The sequence below is a fragment of the Harmonia axyridis genome, chromosome 1 (genome assembly GCF_914767665.1).
Source record: "Harmonia axyridis chromosome 1, icHarAxyr1.1, whole genome shotgun sequence".
Classification (NCBI taxonomy): Eukaryota; Metazoa; Arthropoda; class Insecta; order Coleoptera; family Coccinellidae; genus Harmonia; species Harmonia axyridis.
The window spans coordinates 76826319-76849422 of NC_059501.1; the positions used below are offsets into that span (position 1 = coordinate 76826319).

At 31.4% G+C, this 23104-nt stretch overlaps 6 protein-coding genes across 7 annotated transcripts; 3 read left to right on the forward strand and 3 right to left on the reverse strand.

Moving 5' to 3' along the window:
• Nucleotides 1-139: 139 nt before the first annotated feature.
• Nucleotides 140-10870, reverse strand: LOC123671072 (nuclear export mediator factor NEMF homolog). 2 transcript variants are annotated; one of them, XM_045604733.1, is made up of 15 exons: nt 10747-10870; nt 10553-10678; nt 10264-10435; nt 9865-10201; nt 9642-9805; nt 9147-9527; nt 8654-8998; nt 5610-5743; nt 5418-5552; nt 4493-4797; nt 1293-1452; nt 985-1127; nt 799-929; nt 483-742; nt 140-397 (listed from the first exon to the last, which is right to left on the reverse strand). In XM_045604733.1, the coding sequence occupies exons 2-15, from the start codon at nt 10606-10608 to the stop codon at nt 199-201; spliced, it is 2922 nt and encodes a 973-aa protein (XP_045460689.1). In that variant the 5' UTR covers nt 10609-10678; nt 10747-10870; the 3' UTR covers nt 140-198. The 2 variants fall into 2 exon arrangements, with proteins under 2 accessions (XP_045460689.1, XP_045460688.1); XM_045604732.1 differs by having other exon boundaries at nt 1293-1455.
• Nucleotide 10871: 1 nt separating this feature from the next.
• Nucleotides 10872-12377, forward strand: LOC123671073. Its single transcript, XM_045604734.1, has 4 exons — nt 10872-11153; nt 11212-11555; nt 11616-11797; nt 11848-12377. The coding sequence occupies exons 1-4, from the start codon at nt 11003-11005 to the stop codon at nt 12146-12148; spliced, it is 978 nt and encodes a 325-aa protein (XP_045460690.1). The 5' UTR covers nt 10872-11002; the 3' UTR covers nt 12149-12377.
• A 209-nt stretch (nt 12378-12586) lies between these two features.
• LOC123671313 (cyclin-dependent kinases regulatory subunit) lies at nt 12587-13886 on the forward strand. The gene is made up of 3 exons (XM_045605068.1): nt 12587-12762; nt 12859-12986; nt 13635-13886. Exons 1-3 carry the CDS (start codon nt 12683-12685, stop codon nt 13694-13696), a joined length of 270 nt encoding a protein of 89 aa, XP_045461024.1. The 5' UTR covers nt 12587-12682; the 3' UTR covers nt 13697-13886.
• An 81-nt stretch (nt 13887-13967) lies between these two features.
• On the reverse strand, nt 13968-17875 carry LOC123671308 (zinc finger protein Xfin-like). The gene is made up of 4 exons (XM_045605063.1): nt 16085-17875; nt 15789-15921; nt 15506-15705; nt 13968-14922 (listed from the first exon to the last, which is right to left on the reverse strand). The coding sequence occupies exons 1-4, from the start codon at nt 17756-17758 to the stop codon at nt 14758-14760; spliced, it is 2172 nt and encodes a 723-aa protein (XP_045461019.1). The 5' UTR covers nt 17759-17875; the 3' UTR covers nt 13968-14757.
• A 153-nt stretch (nt 17876-18028) lies between these two features.
• On the reverse strand, nt 18029-19906 carry LOC123671311 (nucleoporin SEH1). The gene is made up of 6 exons (XM_045605066.1): nt 19605-19906; nt 19359-19515; nt 19044-19305; nt 18707-18940; nt 18492-18640; nt 18029-18435 (listed from the first exon to the last, which is right to left on the reverse strand). Exons 1-6 carry the CDS (start codon nt 19713-19715, stop codon nt 18254-18256), a joined length of 1095 nt encoding a protein of 364 aa, XP_045461022.1. The 5' UTR covers nt 19716-19906; the 3' UTR covers nt 18029-18253.
• An 878-nt stretch (nt 19907-20784) lies between these two features.
• Nucleotides 20785-22906, forward strand: LOC123671312 (clavesin-1-like). The gene is made up of 6 exons (XM_045605067.1): nt 20785-21068; nt 21389-21545; nt 21631-21883; nt 22354-22464; nt 22528-22633; nt 22692-22906. The coding sequence occupies exons 1-6, from the start codon at nt 20963-20965 to the stop codon at nt 22841-22843; spliced, it is 885 nt and encodes a 294-aa protein (XP_045461023.1). The 5' UTR covers nt 20785-20962; the 3' UTR covers nt 22844-22906.
• Nucleotides 22907-23104: the final 198 nt, after the last annotated feature.

Genomic DNA, 23104 nt, shown 5'->3' on the forward strand with positions numbered 1-23104 from the left:
TTAAGTGGTGCAACTTTTTTGACGTTACAAAAAATAGCTAATATATTCAGTTGGAATATATTAACTCACATTTGAGAGTTAACAATAAAATTGAGGGAGTTGTATTCTTTTCTGGCATTATTTTGATTCAAACAACAAGTAAATACATAAATTATGTTCAACATTTTTTTTACAAAAAATAATAAAAAAGAAATAAAGCTATTTCTTCAAAGCTTGAAGTTTGGGGGCCGACAATTTCACTTTTCCAGGGAAGTTTCTGGCAAGCTGATCATCTTTAACAGCTTTTAATAAATCTTTTTCTCGTTGAGTAATGGCTCTATCTTTCATAAAAATAGCAACAGCAGTTTTAGCTGCCTTTCCTTTTTTACCTGTACCAGGTGTGATTTTAACTTTGAACCTGAAAGTATTCACTATGTAAGTACCACTCTAAACAATTGATCTACCAACAACAATTTAGATCATCTGAAATCAAATAAACTTACTTGTAATTAGTTAACGTGCTGTAAGGGGCAACAACAGGAACAGCAAACAGAAGTTCATCTTCAGTAGATGGAATTCCGGTTAAAGCATTTATCATATCCACATCCACTTGTACAAGAACCTCTTCTTCATCACCACCATCATCTTCCTTATTATTTACTTTTGGTGCTCTTGAAAAGTGTGGTTGAACTTTTTTCGTTGCATTTTGATTTGTATCTTTACTTTTCTTATTCTTTTTATTTTCTTTATTAGCACCTGAAGACTATAAAAGATACATACTTCATTATTAGTTCTTATAATCCAAATTAGCCGACTTACTTGTAAAATTTCCATACGTAATTGTCTTTCTTCATCGTCTTGATCTTTATATTTTTCCTTTATTTTCTTCAATTTACTTCTTTGGCCTCTTTTCATCTGTTGTTTATTGGCATTATTTTCTTCATTGTTTTCTGAAATATTGAATTTTAATAAAAAAGCTTGGACTTTTGATAATGAAATACTCACTATGATTATTATTCTCTGTAGCTTGTTTATTTTTTTGCTTATTATTTCCTCGATTTTTGGCAGCAGCAAAAGGTTTCATGTTAGCTAATAATTTCAATGTGTCATCTTCTTTTGGAGTGGTTGATTGTGGAATTATATTCATTCTAAAAGGTACTAGAGTTATGTTCTGAACATGCTAACCTCATATTCATGAAATAATTCATTTTTCACCAAAATGAAACTTCAAGTAAAGATTTACATTTTGTCTGTATAAAATCAATGATATGAGATAAAAATGGATTATTAATAAACAATATGAAATTCCATACGCTGTATCTGTTTTATGCTCAATCCTTAGATGTGTATCAGGATATTTTATATCATTCTCCTCAGAGTCAGATGAATCTGCTTCATTCACTTCCTCTTTTAGAGTCTCCAATTTTTCAACGTTTATCTCTGCACTCTCTTCGTCTTTTTCTTTATCATCCTCTGCTAAAAATTATATTTTCATATTATTGGAACACTTGAAAAACCCTGAAGTCTTTTATTTACAATTAATCTAATGTGATTTTTTGTTCTCAAACATTTGCGTTTTTTTTATCATTTTCTTCCATTATTTAATGTTGTTCAATTTTCTTGATGATTATGTTGAATCATGACCTGAACTGGCAGATATAGGCAATTCACTTCAGGTATGAAACGATGTCATCATAGATTTTCCAGTATCGTTGCCGAACTGTAGTTTTTTCCAAGTTTTACCATAATATCAAGATCAAAAATTGATTGTTAAAATTTTCTCATGGTTTGAATTTTTTCATTATGTGTTTGATTTTGAAAAACTGTGGTATTTGCATAGTATTGCATACTGTTGTATTATTCGAGTTACTAAACCAAACCAATTTTGAAAGAATTAAATGAAAATGTCAAGTTTGATTTACAATTAAGATGCATATAATACCTGGTGTGTTTACTGATTCGATTTTGTTTCAGACTTTTTGAGAGACCCACCTGTTGCTTTGGTGGTGTGCTTCACCAGAGTGCTGTAAGGTGGCGCTCTTTAAAATTTTTCGAATTCCCGCATCTGCCTGGTGCCGTTTAAAAAGGAAATACTGATTTTAGACACTGCAAACATTCACAATAAATTACAATTCAGTTCATATCGAATTTTTACTCAAATGAATGGAATATAATGACAGACCATAGAATATAAAATAGTATTGTTCTATACTCAAAGTTCACGACAAGAGCGTAGAAATAGGGGGATACTAGAGGTAATTACACGGTGCTCCTAAATTGGAGATACAAATGAAAATGACAGATTTCCGGATCATTTTAAGAAAAAAAGTCCTATAACATGAGTCCCCAAACATTTATTATTTTTCGTATAACCTTCCCTTTACAAGATATTTAATATGAATTGGCCATAGATATTCCAGTTCAAAGTTTTCACTATGTGATATGCTAATTTTGAATGCAAATCTACAGGGTGATATATTTTCTGGAAGGATGCCTGCTTCCTTCCTCCAAAACTATATTTTGGTGAATGGCTGTTAGTTTAGGAAAATGTAGAAAAAAAACTCTGGTCCAGTACTATACTTTCTGGTTTGTTATAGTTTTGTCGTATCTGCTATCGATTTCGACAAAAATCTCTAGTAATCCTCAGGAAAATCCAAATTATTATGAAGATCCAGCTAGTAAGCTCTAATGAATGCATTAATTATAAATTTTGGTATTTATTTACCTAATCTGTAGCGAAGATTAATAAATATTTGATAAACTGTACGACACACTAGAAACAACCTGTATACTGAAAGCAAAGCCTTTGTGGGCTCATATTCATGAAACTTTTTTTTCTCAAAATTATCCAAGTATTTTCTCATTTTCCTTCGTAACTCTTATTTGAGAACAAGGTAAGCACAACCGAATTAGTAACAACAAAAATTATTTCGAGTAATTTGGTTCAAACTTCATTATCAAACTTCTTTTTCTAACATTACAGATATGAATAAAAGTTGTCGTCAAAAATTTTTTTTTCGATTATCCCTCCCCAAGAAAAAAAAGATCTACGCCCTTGTTTCACAAGAGTCGAGAATTGAGAGAAATGTCAAATGTAAACGATGTATGCGCCATCTGAAAAGCCCGCGATCCCTCGAAATCAAGTAGGTATAAATCCGAAAAATCTCCCGTTTTGTCTGAAAGTTTTACAGGTATAAGTAGACACACCAGGTATTCTATGCATCTTATTTACAATCAGAATGACACATCTGGATTATCGTGAATTGATAGCAACAGTAGGGGGAACAAATATCCCCAGATTTATGGATTCTTCAAGCAGTAACAAGAAGTTTTTGATTAGTACTAAAATTTCAATAGGTTTAACATCTTTCATACATAAGTGAATAGTCTATGTGCATATCTTCTTAGTATTTTGTTGATCAAAAATTAAGTAATGATTGGCAGTGTTGGTATTTCGGGCTACTGTCAAATGCTAACAACGAGATCATTGAGAACTGTATTGACAGCATCGAAAATAGATGTCAAAATAAATCTGACATTCTTCAATTGCTTTTGAATTAATATTTTCATAATGCAGCTTATTAACGAATTTATGGCACTAATTGATAAGCAAAACATGATCAAAGCTCTATTATTCAGTACTTGTATGTTAGATGTGCTTCTTGTGGTTTGGATATTCATCGACCTCCATCTTCTGGATTACAATGAAACAATATTTCAAATTTCAACAGTTACACTAATTTCAGGTTATTTTCTACACTGCGGTATAACGCATACAAACAATTATTTCCACATAAAAATTTATGGAAGACACAATCGGAGAAACCAACTAGATAGATTCAAGAAACATACAAGACAGTGTAGTATGAAATTAAAACCTCAAGAAAATATAGAGTACCAAGCATTATATTTCACGCTATTCTTTATGAATTCAGTGTTTTTTGCCCTGGTAATCATTCTAAGTTCATATGTTTTTGCTAAATTCTCAATTTGTATGAATTATATTTTTACCTCTGTTGTAGCATCATCAGCATTAGCTATTTATTCAGTAAACTTCTTGAATTAATCCATGTAAGTTCAAACCGAAAACATCAACGACAGTGTATTAAATGATTCAAGCAATTTTGTACAAGCTATTTATATCGATTTTTTCTTGAACTTCTCATCCCGAATTTAGGATAACATTAACATGGTTTCTCAATTTTGAAGAAGATGGGAATGAAATTCTCAAACTTTGATACTTGTCTACAATACGATGAATTCACCCATGAATTCTTAAATTGCTTTCAGTATTCACAAATGAGCACTGATTTTAATATAATAATTTAACAATGTCTAAACGTTGTTGAAACTTGTATCTTTCCATGATTAAATGACTTAACCTACTGAACACAAATGACATAAGAAATGTCAGAAAATTATACCGTGTTGCCATTTTGAAATGTATAATACCTATTAAAAAACCCTTTGTTGTTATCATTATATTTTGTGTATATGTATCCTTTAGACTCACCATCGTCTTCATCAGGAATGTCGATTTCAACATCATCCTTATGTTCCATATTTTGATCAGGCATATCATATTCTGCCCCTTCAGTCAAAACTTTCCTTTCGCCTAAATGCTTTTCTACAAAGCTATCTTCTAGTCTAAACAAGAAACTGAGTCCCAAAATCAAATGAGACGGAGGAAGAAAATTTTTTTTTCCCCTAACCATGAAACTGCCAGTAGTTAAATATTCTCCTGTAGGGGCTGTCTTGCTGACTTGATCACCCCATACCCAATAAGCATTGGTAACAACTTTAGCCTCCCAGGCAACACTGAAAAAAAATAATAATAATAATATAAACAAATCAGAGACTTTGAGTTATAGTAATATAAAATTGTATATAACTGGCTGGAAGACTGTGGTCAATACGCTCTATTAGTGATGACGTCACACACCGCCATTTTAGTTCTCCTGTCAGTGTTCGGAATCCAAACAAACAAATTGTCATTCAAATTAGTATGTTGTCGTTGAAAAAATTGGCTTATTTCAATAAATAAGATTATTTAAGGAACGATTTTACTATTAATTGATAGACAGAAGGCACGAAATTAATGCCAGTAGTTCAACTAATAAACACGGCTTTTTACAAAATCTGGGGAATGATACAGAATTCAAACTTACTGGTATTAACCTCGTTCCTTCTGACTATCAATTAATAGTAAAATCGTTCCTTAAATACTCTTACTTATGAATATAAGCCAATTCCTTCAACGACACCGTACTAATTTGAATGACAATTTATTTGTTTGGATTCTGAACACTGACAGGAGAACCAAAAATGGCGGTGTGTGAGCCATTTGATTGCAAGATCAATAAATTTAGTTTTTCTCTCTCTCTCTCTCTCCAAGTTTGTTAATCTAGCAGATCTAAAACTAAAAATCACAAACTCACCTATAACATATTGCCATTGTGCCAGCCTCATTTAAAGTCTTAGGTGGTACAGGCTGACTAGTTGGATTTTTTATAACTACACTGCTAGCACCATGTACATCTGCATGCACATATAAATCGGTAGGTTTCAAGTATCTGGAAGAAATGAATGTATATTTTTCCTTTGCACTCAGCAAGAAAACTCCTTTTTACCTTTTAACTAATAGTTCATTTTGTTGCTGGTCCCTTCCAGCAATGACAAGATAATTTTCTGAACTTATAAACCAAAAGAATTTTTCAAACCAGTAGACTTTTCTTGCCTTCTGGATATTGGTTATAGTTTCAACCTAAGGAAATTATATATTGCCAATATTAAAGAAAAAATATTCAAAAAATAATTTAGGAAGGCTATAAACTTCTTTATAACATTGTTCAATAGATTTTCACCTTTAAAAATTATTGACGATATTTTTATGCAAACTGAAAAATCAGTCAAATATTATAAAATGCCTAATTTGGCTGGAAGACTGTGGTCGATAGCCATTTGATTTATCAATAAATTTAATTTCTCTCTCTCTCTCTGCCTAATTTGGGTTTTTGTTACTTTGATATTGAGAAAAATGCATTTTTTTTACATCAAACCCCTCCCCAGCCCAATACATATAGTTACAACTAAATTTGGTTATGTTAAACATGGTTTGCTAATCTATAAATTTTCTTCTGTTGAACGTATAAATTTGCTTCTGTTAAACTTTATTTGCTAACCTATAAATTTGCTTCTGTTAAACGTCATTTGCTAACCTATAAATTTGCTTCTGTTAAACGTTATTTGCTAACCTATAAATTTAAGATTACCTAACTGAAAATGAAACATTTTTGTTTTGTTAACCTGGCTAAAAATCAGTTGATTGTTTTCAAGATAGGATTAACTTTAATGCATTCACATTAAATAGAATTCTATCCACAAGCGTAAGTTGATTGCTGCATTTTTAAATGACAATTTTGATGCAGCCAAATAAAATAGCAAATTCCAATGATTTATGACAAAATAATAAGTTCACAAGTGGTGCTTCTATCTGCTATTTGGTACATGTTAATTGTTCAGTGCTATTTCTTATTTTATGCAAAATTAATGTACACTTGGAATAAAAAAAAAGTCGATGAAAATAGGTAAAATTTCCAATGAAGTAATCATATCATACGATATTAACTATATATCCGGTCAATGTATCAGCAATAGGAAAATGCCATCCACACGACCGTTGTCAGACAGAAGGTCTCCACGCCACTACGTAGGATTCACAATCGAAAGTAACCCAAGGAGAATGCTTGTCATCAAGGGAGGATAGCGATATACCGGTTTCACCCTTATTAGGGATCATCAGTACCGCATAACCCTACCCAAGATGACAAACAAACGAAATAGCAGGCATCTTATTGAACGCTGGCAGTCGCTAGTCAGTATGAATTACTGCAGAGCGCCACCCAGCGGACAAATAACCTAACTACCTCCTCCATGAATACTTCGAAAAAGCAGAATCCCACGTCAACAAGGAAAACCTTCCGTAATTAGCCTAAGCGACTTTCATCGAAATAATAATAATAAATAAAACGGCTAACATTTGGAAATACTTGATGAAAATAGGTAAAATTTCCAATGAAGTAATCATATCATACGATATTAACTATATATCCGGTCAATGTATCAGCAATAGGAAAATGCCATCCACACGACCGTTGTCAGACAGAAGGTCTCCACGCCACTACGTAGGATTCACAATCGAAAGTAACCCAAGGAGAATGCTTGTCATCAAGGGAGGATAGCGATATACCGGTTTCACCCTTATTAGGGATCATCAGTACCGCATAACCCTACCCAAGATGACAAACAAACGAAATAGCAGGCATCTTATTGAACGCTGGCAGTCGCTAGTCAGTATGAATTACTGCAGAGCGCCACCCAGCGGACAAATAACCTAACTACCTCCTCCATGAATACTTCGAAAAAGCAGAATCCCACGTCAACAAGGAAAACCTTCCGTAATTAGCCTAAGCGACTTTCATCGAAATAATAATAATAAATAAAACGGCTAACATTTGGAAATACTTGATGAAAATAGGTAAAATTTCCAATGAAGTAATCATATCATACGATATTAACTATATATCCGGTCAATGTATCAGCAATAGGAAAATGCCATCCACACGACCGTTGTCAGACAGAAGGTCTCCACGCCACTACGTAGGATTCACAATCGAAAGTAACCCAAGGAGAATGCTTGTCATCAAGGGAGGATAGCGATATACCGGTTTCACCCTTATTAGGGATCATCAGTACCGCATAACCCTACCCAAGATGACAAACAAACGAAATAGCAGGCATCTTATTGAACGCTGGCAGTCGCTAGTCAGTATGAATTACTGCAGAGCGCCACCCAGCGGACAAATAACCTAACTACCTCCTCCATGAATACTTCGAAAAAGCAGAATCCCACGTCAACAAGGAAAACCTTCCGTAATTAGCCTAAGCGACTTTCATCGAAATAATAATAATAAATAAAACGGCTAACATTTGGAAATACTTGATGAAAATAGGTAAAATTTCCAATGAAGTAATCATATCATACGATATTAACTATATATCCGGTCAATGTATCAGCAATAGGAAAATGCCATCCACACGACCGTTGTCAGATTTTACCTATTTTCATCAAGTATTTCCAAATGTTAGCCGTTTTATTTATTATTATTATTTCGATGAAAGTCGCTTAGGCTAATTACGGAAGGTTTTCCTTGTTGACGTGGGATTCTGCTTTTTCGAAGTATTCATGGAGGAGGTAGTTAGGTTATTTGTCCGCTGGGTGGCGCTCTGCAGTAATTCATACTGACTAGCGACTGCCAGCGTTCAATAAGATGCCTGCTATTTCGTTTGTTTGTCATCTTGGGTAGGGTTATGCGGTACTGATGATCCCTAATAAGGGTGAAACCGGTATATCGCTATCCTCCCTTGATGACAAGCATTCTCCTTGGGTTACTTTCGATTGTGAATCCTACGTAGTGGCGTGGAGACCTTCTGTCTGACAACGGTCGTGTGGATGGCATTTTCCTATTGCTGATACATTGACCGGATATATAGTTAATATCGTATGATATGATTACTTCATTGGAAATTTTACCTATTTTCATCAAGTATTTCCAAATGTTAGCCGTTTTATTTATTATTAAAAAAAAAGTCCTAAAATACATCAAATATATACCTCTTTCAGGGTCTGTTTTGTCTTCTTTTCTGCAGATTTTAAGGCAACCGTCTGCGATTTGATAGTTTTCTCTTGTTTTTTAGCTGCATGCCTTTTCTGATTGTAATATCTTGTGGCATTTGCAAAAGCTGATAATGCCAAATCAACATCGACAGCCATAGATTTGATTTTATTATTTTCCGCTTCTTCATCACTCTCATTACTTGCTTCTTCAGAATCATAAGGATCTGTTAGATACAATGTTATATGGTTTGTTTGGAGTTTTAGTTCTTTTATTGTTTGTGCAATTGGATCCCCCTGAGAAGCTGCCTCTTTAACCAAATCATTTATTGCATCCCATGGAAGCTAAAATGGGATGCTATAGTAAGTTTTGAAAAGTTTATCAAACTTCTCATATTAATTATACAGAGTGTTTTCAAAGAAGATAATTTTTTGACAGGTGTTTTTTAAATACCAAACTTTTTTCCCCTTTGAATACACCCTGAATATATACCTGATTAGCTAAAGCACTTTGAACAGCCAATATGGCTTTTTCAACAATTTCTTGATTTCTAGTAATTAGTTCAGCTTTTTGTTTATCAATTTCCTGGGTTTTTTCTAAGGCTACTAATCTTTGTTGGTGATCTTTCTTGACATTCTCAAGTTTTTTCAGTGCTTCCTTCTCTTGGTGCAAAGCTTTCAATTCGATTTTCTGACTCTCCATAGATGAGAAAAACTCATCGATGGCATTGTTGAAACAGTCAAATTCTTTATAAGGCGAGTTCTCATGCTGTCTAAACAAAACAGGATGAAACTCTTGATTGGATAAAAAATATTCGGCTTGAGTATCTCCTTTTGTTGAAACTTTATCCTCTTTCTTTTGAATAATGTATCCCTGAAAAAGGTTTCCATTCCAAAATTATGAACTAAGATTAAGAACAACATTTCTATAAAAAAAAATTTCTCTGATACAACTATAAACTCAAAATTGAAATTATTTGTTAGATACCTTGCTTTTAACTTCTTTTGCTTTTCTGAAAATATCATCTGCTTCAATTAATGCTTCAAACAATTGCTCAAAATCTGTAGTTATATTGAAGGTTTTTCCAATTTTACAATTATTATTAAAACCTTTTCCAATAAGAACATGTTCAATTAGTGCAGGTCCATACTCTAAGGGATTAATTCATTTAATAATTCAACTTCTTTAATAAATAACCAAATTTACTGACCCAACTTAGAAACTAAAGCTTTTTTGAGTTGATCACCAGGTTTACTCCCCTCTAAAATACTTGTTAAATCCTCTCTGGTTATTAATTTAGATTCTCTTCCTCTATTTTGAGGATAAATCTCTTTAACAAAAAATCTTACACTTTCACCTTCAGTATGAGGTCTCAGAATATATAAAATTTTCAACTCATGATCAGTTAATATCAAATTTCCTCTATCATAAAGTTCTAATATCACATGATAGGCAGCTTCACCACTACCAAATTGTAAATCAATTATTCTGTCTACTCCAAGTTGAGTTAAACTTTCAAGTCGTTTATTTCGTATATGTTTCCTCATCTGAAATTAAAACTTGATAAACCTTAAACACGAAATATATAAAAAATATAACTGAATCCCACCTTCATGCTGAATCCTGAGGGGGCCATATTTTTAGGCCATTCGAAAGCTGTTGAATGAATTCTAATACCAGACTCCAGAAGTATTACAGCTTTTTCTTCTGTTCTTTGCAATTTGATCAAAAATGTTTTATTATCAATATCGTATACATTATTCACTCGCATCCCAACGTATCTATAATAATAGGAGATAATCAATCATTCAAGAACTGCACGAACATTTTCGGAAAATAATATCTTTTTATATTAAACAAGTTCTAATTAAATTTCATTATTTCAAACTATAACTTACTGTTGGAGCTCTCCAACTACGCAAAGGATGTCGAATGTATTAAATCTGGTTTTCATTTTGTTAAAAATAAATTCTCGTTTCGTGTGAAATTTGGTAGAAATGTACGTGTACTATTTCATTTTTAACCTAAAAAAAAATCATGTTATCTTTCAAAGAATAATGTTATCTTTCAAAAATCTACATTTATCACGAACTATTGTTATTTGTTATCACAGAGACCAGAGTAAATTATTTGCATAGACTTATTTACTTATTTACTGTATCTCATTATGATTATTTCCCAGGAAAATCCACAGAATATCTGTATTTGACTTTTAATTATTTCAGTAGTTAGCACAGATTGACAGATTACGGATTATCCGTAAGATTTTTTTTCATTTTAATTGGCTACTTCTGGAGTTTGTAATTGCAAAGACTGAATAGTCTGTAGAATTTTGCTCCTCACAAAATATGAATCTAGCACATATCTTCAGTGATAAATCAAAAGAAGCATTATCTAAATTTATTGAAGCTTCGAAAAAATGTGAAAACTATCATGATTTCAAATCCAAAGAAGAGGAAGAGGAATATAAAATGTGGAGCAAAATAATGAATAAATTTGGTATACATTATTCATTCCATATTGAATTTTTAATATAAAAAATAATAATATATTGCAGAAGAAATTGATAATAAAATTCAATCGACTTCATCCAAAGAAGACAATGTTTCGATTGAGAAAGAATCTAATAGCAATCATGATACTGAGGATTCAAAAATACTTGAAGCTTTAACATCTGAACTTAGGAATGCCATTGAAGATTGTTTAGAAAATAAATTAGAGTGTGATTATTTGATAAAAGATATTAAAGATGAACCTGTTGAAAAGATACGAGAAATCTATAGACAATGTCTACCTCGCTTTGATGTGATGAAACTAATTGAAATGGGAGAAAAAATAATAAATGTAAATCCCAATGATTCAATTGTCGAATGTTATTGTACAGAATTATTATTTCAAATGGTAAACTGTACATTGTTCTAAATTATTTTTTTATTGATGAATATTTTACTATTTTTATAGATGTCCCAATCATGTAAAGACAATCTGAAAATTTTTTTTTATGAATTCTATGCTCAATATAGTAGATTGGTAACTAAAACAATAACACAATTTTTAGAAGTTCAGGATGAGTTGAAGACTTTCTTGTTGTACATAAATAAATCGTCAACTAAGGAGAACGAACTATTGGTATCATTATTAAGGTATATAAGAAAAAAGTTATGAGATATTATTTATATTTTATATGTTACAGAGAATTTTTGCTTTCTTACAATGGGCCCTTGACCAAAAAGCATCTAATGATAATGGATTATTTAACTGATCAGAGTACTGAATATAACTCAAACAAGATGATAATAGATATATTATCTGATAATGCCACAGAATACAAAAATGATAAAGATTATGGAAAATTGATAGTAAAAATTACTGAAAATTTAGGTCCAGAAGTGGATTCCCTGAGAGAGCAAATTGAATCTATTCTGAATATCCATGCGTCTATTTGGAAAATGAAACTGAAGAAACTTATGAACAAATATTCAAATAAAATGTAATACATTTCATGAATCCTAATCTAATTTCTATTTCTATTCTATTTTTCTATTATTAAATTGTTATAAATTTAATTTCAAATCATTTTTATTTTTCTTTTTATGTATTTACTTATATTGGAGTAAAAATAGTTCAAGAGGCAGTTTAATTTTTTTCACTTATTATTGGAAATGTATCAAAAAATGTTGCTTTACCACCTCAACTCTATATTTATTAAACGAATATTTTAATTTCGAGTTTGATAATATAATACATATATAATAGGTTTCTTTTGAAAAACTTTTTATGTTACAATACTCTTTTCAATTCTAGTTTCTTATAAGAAAAATGTGTTGATTCCAGATTTTTATTGGCGGTACCTACCCTAATACGAACGCGGTCATGTCATGTTACGCTTCTGTTTTTAATTCTCTGATTCAAATGTCTGATCTCAGTATGTTTTCTGTGGTTTTACAATAGAAAATAAACTGTTAACCGATTCAGGAACCTTGGAAGTTTTAAAAGTTTGCTGTTTTTAGGATTTTTTATTAACGAAGATGAATCGTGAAAAACTAGAGGATCTTCAGAGAAATATATATTATTCTGATAAATATTACGATGATGAGTATGAATACAGGTAAATAATGGAATAATGCCATTCATATAATCTCTCTTGGTTATATGTGAAAGGTGTTGAATGCATCTTTTGTTTGAATGTTATGATTTTCTTTAGGCATGTAGTTTTACCGAAAGAAATGGTCAAATTAGTTCCTAAAACGCATTTGATGTCTGAGGATGAATGGAGAAGTATAGGTGTCCAACAGAGTAAAGGTTGGGTACATTACATGATGCATACACCAGGTGAGATGCTTCAGAATGTTCTTGAAGGTTAATGGTGTTAATTCGAGCATTCTTTAAAAGAACCCGTCTTGAATTATCAATTTTAGTGCCATAGAAAAACATTTACTAGCAGAAAATTATTGGTATTAAAATTTTGCAAAATTACTTACCTAAAGGTCTTTAATTTGAATATGTAAATTTTTGAATATCTATCTATTATAATTAAAATCATGATTAAATTTTGGTTAAGCTTTGAGATAAAATTTTGACAAATTTTTTTTATATTTATCGTCTCGAGAATTAACAGTCTGGTCTTTCATACACATTGCAAAACTCGAAGAGAATAGAACGCCCTTGAAATTTAGTCAAAAGAAAGATTTTTAAGAAAAAATTATTTTCAATTATAGCAATTCAATAATGAAGGTGTTTACATCGATAGATCAATTGAAAACAATTTTTCTGAATACCAATAAACATAAATTTATACCAAATATAGTGTGTATCATTACAGTTATGAAATTATGTGATTTAGTCATTATTATTATTTCTAGCTTTGAATTTTTTCTGATTAAATTTATTCAAAAGAAGGAACGTTAAAAAAATTTATCTGATTGAAGTATGTATTATATTCTTATTTTTGGGTTGTAATTATTATTTCATTTGTTTCAGAACCCCATATTTTATTATTCAAAAGACAGATAACATCACCACCACCAAAAGAAGAGGATTAGTGCTTATGTGATAACTCTTTGTACATTTGTTTATATGTTAAGTTTTTTGTCATGGGAATGCGTTTCATTATGGAAAAATCATCTGTACTGGCTGTAATGAGTTAAATGCAAAATGCGTTCTGCTGTGTTGAATATTTTCACATTTATATGAAAACATTTTATTCTTTTAGTAAATAAAATTTTTAAATTACTAATGTTTTGGATTGACTTGAAAAGCTGAAATAATCACTCTCATCCATGGAATTTAGTGTTTGGGGCATGTTTTGTTAACAAAGTTTTTATAATAAGATCGTTAACCAAAAGTCAAAACATGCAAATCTCAAGGTATTTCGACTGCCAGTAACTTTAATCTACTCTATTTCATCGGCTACAATTTTTATCTGCCCATCTTTCACACTAAGTAAATAATGGGTTATAAAGGGGACTTACAAATATTTTGTAAGGGTTCGATGAAAAGTGAAAGTTTTACAACTATCCATTACTTAAATCGAGAACCTAGTAGAAAGTCGACAAAAAATTAGCTCTTAAAATAGAACTAACATTGAACAATGTTCCGGTAGTAATTTACCTAAAATTTCAGAAAAATTCAAATCATACATGGGAAGGGTCATTGAAACTTTTAAAACTTTCTTGAATATAATAGACACTATTGCAACGATAAATAATTCACAGAAGAAAATTTAGGGTAGATTAAAATTACTAGAGAGAATAGCACCCTAACCATTTTGCCTTTTTTTGTGACTTATTAAGTAGCCTATCTAATGATGACAACTTTGTTAGTGAAATTTAAAAAATTCTGTTGGTAAGAGTGTGGTTACTTCAACTTTTCAAATGTAGTACCGAGTCCAAAGAGAACTGAAATTATTTTTTTGTATTGAACTTTTCTACCTATACATAATATAATTACTCATTTGATGACTGTTAATTTATAAAGATGATTATTTCATAAATCACAAATTACTTTTTTATATCACTTTTATTTTTGTGAACAAGAAACAATAATAACCATGAAATGAAAAGTAAGAAGAGAAAATACACTATAGGATTAGATAAAATGTACTTCACTGAACAACAGCTTCAGGGTGTTGAGTACGCATGTGTTTATTACGATCTCCCTTCTGCCTGAATTCTCTTCCACACACAGTACATGGATATGGACGTTCATCAGTGTGAATTCTTTTATGATTGTTCAAAGCATCAGCTCTGAAAAATCTTTTATGGCAGACCTATAACATATTGAAAAAAAAAAATAAAACTATGAAATAACTTAACATTCCTCTTCAACTATTATTAGCATAGATATAGAATATATTTTATTTTATTTAAGCTACAAATAGAAGTTTAATTTAGTTTTTTTATTGTCATCGTAGACATGTATTATTTAGATGATGAAATAAAAACTAAAATATTCATCTGGAGAATCGATAATTTTTTCTTATCTTTAGCTGCTATTGAACTTATAGAAATAATTTCAATTAGATATTCTCATTTGAATTTATCCTATTGGATAATAAAAATTTTGTTGGATATAGTTAAGTAATCAAATTTGTTCAATGTTTTCTATCCAGACTCATCTGAGCCTCTGTGAGACCTGTTTAAGCTCAAACAGGTTAGGAGAACCAGTTGTGTTCGATGTAAGCTTGTGTTCCAAGGCCACTTCAGACGCAGCACTGTTAATTTTTTACCGAATAGCGAATGGTTGGACAGAAAACTTTGAAATGTGATATAGGTCATTTGTTTAAATTGTTTTAAATCTAACATTTCAACATCCAATAGTTGATGTTGAAATAAATTTCGAACAATACTCACATCACACCCATATCGTCTATCGTTGGTATGGATTAAACGATGTTGGTAATAAACGGAACCTGTTAGGAAGCATTTATTACAAACTGCACATTTAAAGGGTCTCTCCCTAGTGTGTACTTTTCTTATATGATCTTTCAGATCTGGACGGATAGTGTATCTAGCTTCACACCCCTCATGGGGACATGCAAAGGGTTTTATGCCTGAACAAATTGAAAATATTAAATGTTGAAGAAATTATAGTAGAGGTTTTTTATTATAGATTCAAAACTGGAATGAAACTTACCTTGATGAAATCTCATGTGTTGCCAGAGATGAGATGTTTGGGAATAGCTTCTGCCACAAGTATCACAAACATATGGTTTCAGACACTTGTGAGCCCGACAATGGATAAGCAGTGCTTTGGCACTATGTAAAATCTAAAAACCAAAACTTTTTAATACTTCATTCAAATCGATACTTATTTTTTGAAGACTTCTTCGAATTTGTTTTGGAGGTTTCCAAAAACTTGCCTTTCATTATGTCTCATTTCAGTAGAATGGAAATCCCTGAGGATATCCTATTTAGTTAACAGAAACTGACCTGTCCACAATCCTCGCAACTAAAACTTGCTGCATGTTCTTCATCTCTGTGTTTCTCTAGATCGGTAATATTATCCCACACAAGTGGGCAACGTTCACATTGGTACTTGTATCCTTCATTTATCAGACTTTGAAGCTTTTTGCTCCTTATTCCAGGTTTGGAACATTTTCGTTTTCGTCCCCTCTTTTTCTTTTCAGGTTTATCTGAATTCTCGTTATTCATAGAATCTTCGGGAACATCACTAAATTCCCTTTGTGTATAATGAGCTTCCACTTCGATATTCTCTTTATTTGAATCATCGTAATTGAGTTTAGTCAATTGGCAAATTTTACCTATTGGTCTGTCCAGTGTAATTAACACATCTTCAATGAGTTTATTAATGGTTTCACTACTATCGATTTGTTTCTCCCTCATATTATCTTTATTAGAATGTGAATCATTCATATGTAGTTTCACTGTATAATGTTTTTTCTTTATTTTATGTGCATATAACAATTCATGAGACTTGAATGTGCGATCACAGTATTCACAATAAGTTAATTTAGGCAGATAAAACATGTTGGAAGTTTCCGAACATATTTTCAGCCAATGTTGAGCAGCAACTGCATATGACTCAAAGCTGCTTTTACAGTTAACACATTCATAATTTTTAGCAGTAGAATGTTTTCTTTGATGTAACAGAAGTAAGTTTTTATCGGCATAAGTTCTGTTACAAAATTCACACTGCAACAAAATTTCTGTGAGGATTTTTTCAATTTGGCTTTCATCTAATAGCTTGGAATTCAAATCATCATTAACTATAAATAGTGAAACAGTACTAGGACTCTCTTTTTTTTCATCGTCAAAAGTATCTTTAGGATCACTTTGATCATATTGAAATAAATCTTCCTTACATGATTCCACATGAGTGTTCGCAGAATTCAAAGAAGAAAATACTTCATGACATTTTTTGCATTTCCAAACAGCAACATCGCTACGATAAAACTTAGATATATCTCCTACCTTTTTACAGTGATTTTCTTTATGAATTCTCAATCTATTTTCGCTAACAAACTGTTTATTGCAATGCTCGCATACGTTTTCTTTTGAATTTTCGTGACAAATCTGATGTCTTTCTAAATTATTTTTACTTACAAATTGTTTTCCGCATCTCTCACAATCATACTTGATTCTCATTCCTTTGTTTATATCTTTTAAATCAGCATTCGCTTTCAAAACGACTTTTTCTGCATTAAATTCACATTGATGCCTTTGATATTGATATTTCGTGGGGAAATTGGTTTCGCAATTTTGACATCTTATCATAGTAGGAATATTCAAAGAAATCCTCATTTGATGATGCAAATAACATGGTGAAGCGCTTCTTTTACCTCGAGCTATAAAACTTTTTGGGCAAGAGTATCCACTGGTTTCAATTAAACTTACATCGCTTATATTTTCAATTTTTACAAAACTAATAAGAGGATTATCCTCGTCCTCGCATTCAAAGTTACTGAAGTTCAATTTCAGCTTTTCCCGATCGCAAATCAAATTTGGTGCGGGTTCTTGGGACGAAATGGGTCTTTTCGATAGTACTTCGCGGGTATAAAAATCTTGTTCATATTCCACTGCTGAAACGATTCCATTCTCATTGATCTTGTATACTTTGAAAATAAGATTATCCGAGCTTCTCATGCTAAACTACTTGATGCGGTATCTATTTTTATTATATCAAAGCAGCTTTGCTTCCTCAGAAAATATTAGATGATTGAATTTTCGAATTTTGTAATTTTAAAAACAGTTGAAAGCCGATTCAGGTTGGGCAATCGCGAAGTAAAAATACCCTATAAATATAGTGATAATGAAAGTTTCCCCAGATGATCTATGGTTTCGGAAAAGCATAGATTTTATTTGTAATTCATTAACTCATTTCCTAGTTCACAGATATTCTTCAAAAATACACAATTATTGGAAAATGCTTTTTATTTTAATCATCAAAAATGCACAAATGTTACAAATATTTGATAAAATTGAAATGACATACAAATTGGGTGATATCTGCTCAATAAACAACTGTTTTTTTAATTAGGAGATAATTTTTTTTTCATAAAAATAAAAGTACATTCGGTTGTCTGAGTATGTATCAAAGAGGAACTATGAATGAATCGATTATTGTAAAATATTTCAGATTCAATGCCAAGCTACTTCTCTAGGATTTGTTATACTTCCCAGTTTGATATACCTTGCGGTTTGAGATATAGAGGAAAGAGCAGATGTATTTGATGATTGTACATTCTTGTTGGACTCGGCAGGTACTTGGGATCCATCACCCTTTAAAACAGCTACTGGTTTCCAAGAATTGGCATAGTTCACTGAAAAAAAAATGAATTTATAAGTCAATGCTAACAGGGGTTTGGTAAAAACATACTTTTAAACATTCTAACTGTTCCATCATCTCCACTCGAAGCAAGAACAGTTCCAGTAATATTCCAGCAAACTCTCCACACAGTACAACCGTGGCTATCAAACTGAGCGACTGTTTGCACGTCAAGTTTAGTAACTCCACTTGCATCAGATCTGAATAAAAGAGCAAATTAAATTAATAGATTGATGGTTCATAAAATATATATAATCAAAACTTACATATCAGGTATTAGATTATAAATTCTAATATCTTTTGTAGCTACAGCTAATACGTGGAAGCTTCTTCCTAGATTAGGTGAAAATGCAATATCATGCACAGCATCTGTCACAGCTTGTATTGTTTCTAGTTTGATCCACCTTCTACTGTTTTCACTATACTCATAAATAAATACTTTACCACCATTAGATGGATTTGCATCATCACTTCCCACAGCTAACATTTGAGGATGATTCCTTAAAGAAATATTATTATTGTTGATATAAACTTTGAGAACTTGATTTAAGATAACTATACACCTAATATATTGTGATAATTTGATACTTGGAAAAAACTCACTTTGAAAGTGTAGAATTCCAACTAAGTGAACTACATGGCAATTTACATGGAACTTCGTGTTGCAAAGTCCACTGTGTCAAGTTCATAACATCAGGAGCTTCATATATTCTTATTATACCTTCAGCTGAGGAGGTAGCTAGTTGGAGACCTTGAGATTTTGGACCAAATTTCACATCTGTGACTGAGGTTCTCGAATCTACTAAATTTGTTCTTCTTATCCAGTGTCTTATTCCTCTATCACCAGGTCCAATAGTTTCCCCAACTAACAAAACATTAATCAAACAATAGTTACACTAAGTTCATTCAAAAACATACTTATTTCCTCCCAAACTGCGGCTGTCCTGTCGAATGAACAAGTTGCCAAAACTTGGCCGAACTCGGGATGTGCCCAAGTTACTTTCCATACAGAACCACTGTGGGCTTTCCAGCTAGAAGTCAAAACCCATTTGCCATCTGGAGTTTGATCCCAAACCTATATAACCGAAATAATGTTATTATTTCAATGGCAACGTCAACATTCAGATGATAAGATTTCTGTTCCATATAAAATCGACTACTTACTTTAACGTACTGATCACTGGAACAAGTGGCCATACGATGACCATAAAAATCGTAGGCAACATCATGGATCAAGTCCTTATGTTCTGCATTTATTTCCTGAGCCTCAAACATATTGAATCTTCTGATACACTAGTATTTACTTACTATGTATTTGGCTAAAGATGAATCATGAAATATCAGATTGGAGCAACATATACTTTGAAAACATTAATGACCGGTGGTCTGTGGGATTGGTAGATAAGATAATTGTTTGGTTAATTATTTGTTGTTTTCTTCTCAGAACATAGAATACTAGAATATTTTTTTCTTAGAATATTAATAATCTATCATTCTAAGATATTTTTAATGATTCCTCCAAACCATAGAGTTTAGAAGAATTCTTTCAATTTTTTCAAACTATAAAAATAGTAATTTTGATTATCACGGGAATATTCACGAAAAATTACAATTCTTCAATTTATTCACTTTCAATTTTTGTGCAAAAGGCTTCATTTCCTGTTGAAGACACATCCAACTCATCTCAAATAAAATTCAAACAGAAAAATTGGAATATGTTCAAAACTGAGCGGTTAAACAATATAATCCCTAAATTGTTAAAATAATATTTTTGCCTTCACACCGCTGATCTAACCGAGATAGTTATGTCGAATCATTTTATTCTCAGCTCTTCTAAATTTTCAGGCCTCTCATGTAATTTTTTTGTAACTCCATCAAAAAAAGTCGATTGGTGTTAAATCTGGTTACCTTTCTGGTCAGAGTACAATACCTATAATGAACCGCTCAGGTAAAGTTCGTTAGGAGAAATTCTAGAACTAGTAATGCATAATAAGCAACATATCCATCCTACTGAAACTAAATTTCTTCCAAATCGTCACTAAAGTACAGCTGGTAAAATAACATTGCAGGATCTGTAAATATTTTGTTCCATTAAAGTTTTGCCATCATTAATAACAAAAAATCCTACAATTAACATTAATTTCCAACGAACCAATCCATACGTTTAATTTTTTAAGATATTGCGTGCGTAATGATACGGTCAAATGTTCAATCTCATATTGATTCTCATGTATTATTTCTGATTTTCTCGACGAAAGAATATCCAATTAATAAAATTACATTCCTCCTATTTCATACATAGTATTAGGAGAACAAAAAACCAGTTTGGAAACCGGATTATTAAAGCAATGTTCTTCCTGAAAATACAACATTTGTTAAAAACCAACATCGAATTAAGTAGTAGTAATTTTAAAGTTAATGAATATACGTAAATTCTTTGTCCTATAGGTTTACTTTTGTTTGATAGTTACTGCCATTGTTTGAAATCTGTTCGAGATATATCCTAGTAGAATAACAACAAAATGGATATTGTACAGAAAGAGTATGAGAATGAAGATTTAAAAAAGGAGGATGTGAAGATTTTAAAAGAATGGTGTGACAGTCAACCTCATTTACCAAAAATGACTGGTAAGTAGAAGAATTGAGCAGGAATTGTAGTCTTTCTGAAGTTCAATTTTGAAAACTCAAAGAATGTTTTGAAAGTGACTAGAATGAAATTAAATGCTGGATGCGACATGTCATGTTACCCTTTGAATCTTCGCTCCTTCGCTATTATATTTCAAAAATGTGAAAATTTGTGCTGTTTATTGATAATCTCAGAACAAAATAGTGAAATGTAACAAAATTTTAGAATTTCAATTTGATGTTGAGTTTACTAAGATAATTTTTCAGTTGTTTTTTCAAATCGAATTACGAATATAAGTGTTGAAGTAAATTAATTTTTTCAGAGCAAGAAGTCATCTGGTTTTTGCAAAGTTGTTACTACAGTAATGAAAGAGCGAAAATTGCTATAGATAACTATTTCACTATGAAGACATTGAGTGCAGAGATATTCAAGAAAAGAGATTTCAACTCGCCTGTTTTTCAAGCAAATTTGAAGTTAGGGTGAGTATTTTCAATTCACAACAAGAAAAAGCTCAATGAAATGAGTTAAACTGAAAAATATAAATAATCACATAAATATCTGCAGGAGTTTCTCCATTCTTCCTAAAAAAACACATGAAGGTTATACTGTTTGCTTCTTCAAATTCTTGGATTCAAACGCTGAGAATTTCTCATTGTGCGAATTCATGAAAATTTTTGATATGGTGGTTCTATTGGACATCTATTTGAATGGCACACAAAAAGGTTTGAGATACTGTTTCGATGTCAAGAACATATCCCTAGGACACGTTGCAAAATTGAGCTTGGTTACGTTGAAGAAATTTTTCCTCTATTTACAGGTAAAAAATTCTCCCTGTGCTATCATGTCAATTCAGAATGGATTGTACAAAGTGTCTCAAAAGAGTGTTCATATTTGTTTGGCTTACTGCGTGAAAGTAAACATTCAGAGGAGCGCGTTAATTTTTATTAGATAGAGATCAGCTATTATAGAGTGTTTGTAAGCTTTTTTACATATAAACTTTATTTTGAGACACCCATTCACTACTGTAAAATCCTTTGGTATATAGAAAAAATGCACTATAATTAAATTAATCGATAGATAATACTCGAACTCCGCGTGAGTATAGATGGTTCTAACAAAATGGTGAAAGCCTAGAATGTTGGCAATGTCTTCAAGCTTCTGAAATTATCAACTGTCGGGGATTTTATTGTCATAATGTAGTACCCACGTTAGGTCAGAGAAAATAGAATAATAATCCCAAATTTTATTTTCTTCAATTGAGAAATAACAATAATGTAATTATTATAGGAAGGAATGCCTATTAGATTGAAAGGACTTCATTACATCAATGCAAATCCCATATTGGATAAAGCTTTGATCTTAGTTAAACCATTTTTGAAGAAGGAAGTTCTCGCTATGGTGAGTAAAATAGAATTGATTCATTTATTTGAAAGTTCCTATAATTTCGTTTGAATTATATAGTTAACAATTCATCCATCCTTGGATGAGAATATGAAAAAATATATTCCTTTAGAATGTTTCCCAAGTGATTATGGTGGAAAATGTGATACCTCATCCTCACTGTATGGTAAGTTTTTTCTATTGGGTCATTTCTTTTTCAAATATGTTTATTTATGTGATTGCAGAACAAACAAAGAAGGCCTTGTTTGAAAACGAGGAATTTTTCGAACATCAAGATAAGCAATTGGTGGATGAATCAAAAAGATCCGGAAAACCAAAAAATGCCTCTGACATATTTGGAGTCGAAGGAACTTTCAAGAAGCTTGATCTGTTTTGAGTTTTTCGGTAGATATAAGTACATGTAAATAAATTGTTAGAAATAAAAGTTTTGAAAAAGGTCTCTCATCCATTTGTCTTGAATATTTGTTTCATTAGAAAATATTTTGGAATTATGAATAAAAACTGAGAGTGCTCTTAATATAATAATTAAAATTATTCCGTGAGAATGGAATAATAATCATGGTAAACGAGTTCAAATTATAATAAAATCAAATAGTGGTATTTAAATGACCTTACAAACTCAATGAAGAAAAAAAAT